General features: G+C 36.5%; 1 protein-coding gene across 1 annotated transcript; it reads right to left on the bottom strand.

Moving 5' to 3' along the window:
- Positions 1-2,946: 2,946 nt before the first annotated feature.
- Positions 2,947-4,764, bottom strand: LOC145132836 (ubiquitin-conjugating enzyme E2 2-like). The gene is made up of 6 exons (XM_079067774.1): positions 4,615-4,764; positions 3,834-3,967; positions 3,701-3,726; positions 3,523-3,612; positions 3,334-3,422; positions 2,947-3,207 (listed from the first exon to the last, which is right to left on the bottom strand). The coding sequence occupies exons 2-6, from the start codon at positions 3,956-3,958 to the stop codon at positions 3,079-3,081; spliced, it is 459 nt and encodes a 152-aa protein (XP_078923900.1). The 5' UTR covers positions 3,959-3,967; positions 4,615-4,764; the 3' UTR covers positions 2,947-3,078.
- Positions 4,765-5,615: the final 851 nt, after the last annotated feature.

Below are 5,615 nucleotides of genomic sequence, written 5' to 3'. Positions count from 1 at the left end.
TGGCGTGATGCATGATGTAGCCGTATCAAAAACATCCAAGACGGATTTGTTATTCGTAGCGCCCAAATAACGAGTCAAGGTGTGCCTTATTGTGTTATGACACAATTTGTTTTTCTTTCTTATTGGACATAGAACATTGAGATTTATACCTTTCATATTAAATGATATAACACTTATAAAAATTTGATATATTTGATATAATTCTATAATTATATCATTTATCTTTTTTAATGCTTATAAAATTGTCACGCCTTGAAAAACATTATAGTTTGCCATGACTTTACATTGCAGTCACGTCACACCTCACGCCATTTATAACCTTTAAAGTTCATGATAAATAAATCCAAATCATAGCATAAATAATGAAAACAATACCATAAATCTCCGTTCTAGGGTGTAAGTGAACATACATAAGAAACTTTATATTGCTAACATAACATATAAACTATAACTATAATAATAATAATAATAATAATAATAATAATTATTATTATTATTATTATTATTATTATTATTATTATATATATATATATATATATATATATATATATATATATATAATTTGGGTCAGGTAACGAGACCGGGTATAGGAACGGGAACAAGAACATGTAATTGAGCATGTGTTACTCTAATATCATAACCATCCTAAGCCTATAAAAAAAATTTAAAACCAATCTCATACACAGTCCCATAACCATGTAATTGACACAAAACTCATCACAAAAGTTTAGGGTGCGTTTAGTTGCGGAAAAATAGGCCGTTTTCCGGAAAAATTTTCCAAGAAAAATGAGAATTTTGAAAATGCGTTTAGTTCGTCTATTTTTCTAAATTTTTCACGGAAAATAAAAATTTTTCGTTTTCTAAAATTACAAAGAAGTTGGAAAATTTTGGAAAACCGATAAATCATTGTTTTCCACATTTTTCTAATTCCAAAATTTTTCTAAAATATAAACACCCTCTCCCACCCCCATCCACCTCTACCTACCCTCACCTTAACACCCCCAACCCACCACACCCCTACCTACCTACACTCACTCCTAAGCCCACCCCCATAAACACACACACACTCCAACCTCCACCCACAAATACACACACACACACACCAACCTCCACAAACACACACACACACACACACCCACCCACACCCCCACAAATACACACCCACCAACCCCCACAAACACACACACACAAACCCACACCCACACCCACCCCTACAAACAAACACACACACACACACACACACCAACCCCCACAAACACATACACACACCCACCCACCCACCCCCCCCCCCCACACACACACACACACACACCCCACCCCCACAAACACACACCCACCCTCACCCACGCCCCCACAAACACACATACCCACACACACCCACACCCACACCCCCACAAACACACACACACCACCAACCCCCACAAACACACACACACACACACACACACACACACACCCACCCCCACAAACATACACACACACACCTACAAACACACACACACACACACACCAACCCCTACAAACTCACACCCACCCCACACCCACACAAACACACACACCCACCCAACACCACTACCACAATCACCGACTTACCATCACCATCACCATCACCACTACCCCATCACCACCACCGCCGCCATCACCACCACTGCCACAATTGCCGCCGCAACCACCACCGCCTGTCCCCCCGCCGCTGCCCCTACCACCGCCACCGTCCCACGCTCACTCTACCACCGCTACCGTTTTCTAAAAATGAAAACCAATAGAAAATACACATCTAAACACGTTTTCTAATTTTCTAAAACTGAAAATGAAAAATGAAAAATGAATAAGTTTTAACTAAACGCGTTTTCTAAATTTTCCAATGAAAACCGAAAACGAAAAATGAAAACTGAACAGGGAAAACGAAAAATAGAAAATGAAAACTGTTTTTCCGTAACTAAACGCAACCTTAGTGTTTGGTTTTTCCCATTTGGTTCGGGTACTTTTGTAATCCCTAAACATGAAAAGGGGTTTGGTGGAGTTAGAGATGTGATTGTCAGTGAAGATGAAATAAAGGGCAGGTGCGGATTGCAGATGGATTTTAGGGTTGTGTATTAAGTATAATGTACGATAGAGGTTGGGGGAAAAATAATAACATATAACAATAAAAATAAATAATAAAGATACTAATTAAGGATGTTAAAAAGTCATGTGGGACCTCGATCCAATATGAGGGATATTTGTTTAAAAAATAGAGGACGGGGGTAAGGTTAACCCCCATTTTAATTTCGGAGGCGGAGGCGAAGGCGGAGGCGGAGGCTGGGTGGGCAGTCCCGTCTCAAACCCCCAATGAGGCCCCGTTAATATATTATTTATATTGATATATATTAATTATATAAATATAATAAATTATAGTAATGATTTTGAGCTTCCAAAATCAACAAAATATCATGTTTTTAAGTTGTTAGTATAATGTTTTTTAGATGTTATATTATTTTTGTTTTTAACATGTAAAATAATGCTATAAATAATTATTTTTTACCCAAAAAAATAGCTTCTTTTAGCCCAAAAAAACATTCTTTTAGTCCTAAAGACGACTTATTTAGCCCAAAAAAAGAAAGCCCAACCGAGAGCAGAGGTGGGGATAATCCAAGATTCAGAGGCAAAGGTGAGGAGGCTAGAAATTTCAGAAAACAAGGGCGGGGGCAAGGGAACGGAGGAATTTCGGGGGTGGGGGTAGGGGCGGGGGATGCAACCCCCGCCCCGTTTGTCCCTGTTGACAACCCTAGTATTAATTTAGTAATTTCCCTAGGACTTGACAGATTATGGTTAGTGGTATCAAGTGAAGAGACCAAAACCACAACCACACCTTATTTTTGCAAGTTGAAACTTTTTTGGACCTTAGCCAAAGAAGTGCAAACCCCAAGGACCATTTTTGCAGTTTTCTCTAAATTTAATTGTAAATTGAAAGAAAAACAAAACACATATTTATTTTACATATAAAATAGTACAATGTCTAAAATAAAATATGTCTTAAAGTACATTTTTATTATATATATATATATATATATATATATATATATATATATAACCGATTTAGTCAGCATTCCAGCTCTGCTCAACAATCTCTCGCACTCTCCTGTTGTACTCGCGTTTATTTTCGCTGAATGCCCGCGCAGCTTCTGAATTCGCAGGAGAGTTTGGGTTTGGGTCGCAAAGCAACGACTGTCAAAAATAGCAATGTACTTTCATTTTCATTTTCATATATATATACTTTTTATTATAGAATGTATTTTAACCCATTAGTATATCATTAATATAATGCATAAAAAAAATCATAGAAAGTTATACCTGGATGGAGGTGAGAATAGCAGCAACATCATAGATAGGACTCCATTGATTTTGCAAGATGTCCAAACAAATACTTCCATCAGCATAAACTGTTTGTTGTATACAAATATGTATTATTAATAAATAATAACTGAAGTACACTACATGAAAATAATAAATTGTTGCTTATAGAGTTATTGTTATACTTACTATTTGGGTGGAACATACGAGAAACAAATCTCACAGTTGGTGCCTTATTAGGATAATCCTCTGAATATTGTAGAGCCAATTTAAACGTACCTATTAGTTCAATGATATGTTAATAATTTAGCATTACATGATAATGAAAAAAATATATATAAAAAAAGAGGAAAGAAAATGATGTTACCTCCATCCCATGGACTGTCATCCGGGCTGAAATAAAAAGACAACATGCATTACATAATATGTGATTGTAATATAAATGTGTATAAACATGGAAAACAAAAAAAGAATCAATGGTAAGAATTATTATTTAGTACCCAAATATTACAGCATTCCACAGCATTATATTATTGTCTTGGGGTGCTCCACTAATGCCTGCAGGAGGGTCTTGTTGTAACCTCTTGAAATCCCTCATCAGCCTCTTTCTAGCAGGAGTTGACATTGTACTCACCTAGCAAAGAAGAAGGGCAAATAGGTAAAAAAAAAAAAAAGGGTTAGTGTCCCAATACATTAAGCTGGCTTTTTGGCTTGAACAACTAAGTCATGTTGTCCAGATTAGGTCAAAAAGAAACATCCATATATAGCTTTCCAGATTAAGTGCTTAACCCATTAAGTCAAAAGGGTTTTATGGGGCAATGAGTTCAAGATCTTGAAAGACCTTATCTTATAAGTTATGGAAAAACAATAAGCGGTCATTTACAGGTGATAAGTTTCAAACAATCACAGATTCAATACAGTAATGGAATTGGGGACTTTTTATGATCGATTTTAATCTTATTTGTGGAGAATGGACTTTATATAATCGATCTTATACTTATTTGTGGAGAGTGGACTTTGTATAATCGATGTATCAGTAGAATAAAATGGTTCGAGCTATTAGATATTTGAACTCCAATTCCACAAAACCAAAGATATAAGATCGAAATCCTAGATCCAAAATTAAGTTGCTCCAAAACCTAAGATTAGGGTTTCATCAAAATCACACAACGCGATACTTCAAGATGACAAATTTTAGACAAACTTAACATAATGGAAACCATAAGAAGAATCATAAAATTAAAGAATCAAAAGCAGATCATCGTAGGAAATCCGACTTACCCTCGTAAGTAAATCCTGTGCTAGAACCTTGTAAGTAATCTCCCACACACAGCGTCAAGTGATGGAAAGTTAGGTGATTTATCGATTGAAAGAAGCCAAAGTAATATGAACTATCAAGGAGAGAGTTTCATGACAAGACGACCGGTGAACCACTGGAAAGAGGAGAATTGTTGGGCGATGTGCGTGTATGAGAGAGAAAGAGCACTTTTAATCTTATCGGTTGCTTTCTCGATTGCTTCCATGGACCTACAAAGGTGTATGGATTTACTGTAAAACACTCGAACTATAGTTTTTTATCGACAAAATTGCAAAAATGGTCTTTATGTTTGGCAAAATTATGCGATTTTGGTCCAAAACGAAACCTTGATGCACCACTGGTCCAAAATTGGATTTTTCCATTGTTTTTGTTCCCTCACACTAACTTCCGTCCATATGCTCCGTTACCTGCAATATAGACGGGGGTATTTTCGTCTTTCCACATCTATATCATCGATTACCGCCATATTGAATGATATACACAGTTAATGACCCTTCACTCTACCCACTAAACCCACTTTGTTGATCGAAAACCCTAATCATTCCTTGAAATCTTGCATTTGATCATTAACTTCAATCGTAAGTTCAAATCCACGAGTATGCTCCAAATGTGGGAAATCAGGCCAAGAAATCAGTGTTTTGATGCAATCCGAATTTACGGTAACGTACTCTGTTTCTTACATATTTCTTTGAAACAAAAAAAAATCTTTTACAATCCATATAAAGTAATGTTTTTTTGGTTTGGTTCATGATTTTTACAGAAGGATATCACACGATGTTCACTATTGAGCTCCATCATGGAGGGAGGTTCACAAAATTCCCAGGGATAAGCTACATTGAAGGAAAATTAGACCACGTTGACTTGGTAGACATGGATGAGTTCTCTGTGCATGAGTTGGACGAGGTGATGCTGAAGCTTGGTTATGAGGTACCACCAGTCATTTACTACCACTATCAATTGCCAA

This window comes from Lactuca virosa, chromosome 8 (genome assembly GCF_052849685.1).
Source record: "Lactuca virosa cultivar CGN04683 chromosome 8, Lactuca_virosa_CGN04683_v6, whole genome shotgun sequence".
Classification (NCBI taxonomy): Eukaryota; Viridiplantae; Streptophyta; class Magnoliopsida; order Asterales; family Asteraceae; genus Lactuca; species Lactuca virosa.
The sequence above is the reverse complement of the archived record's forward strand: the minus strand, read 5'-3'. Positions and strand labels throughout refer to the sequence as shown.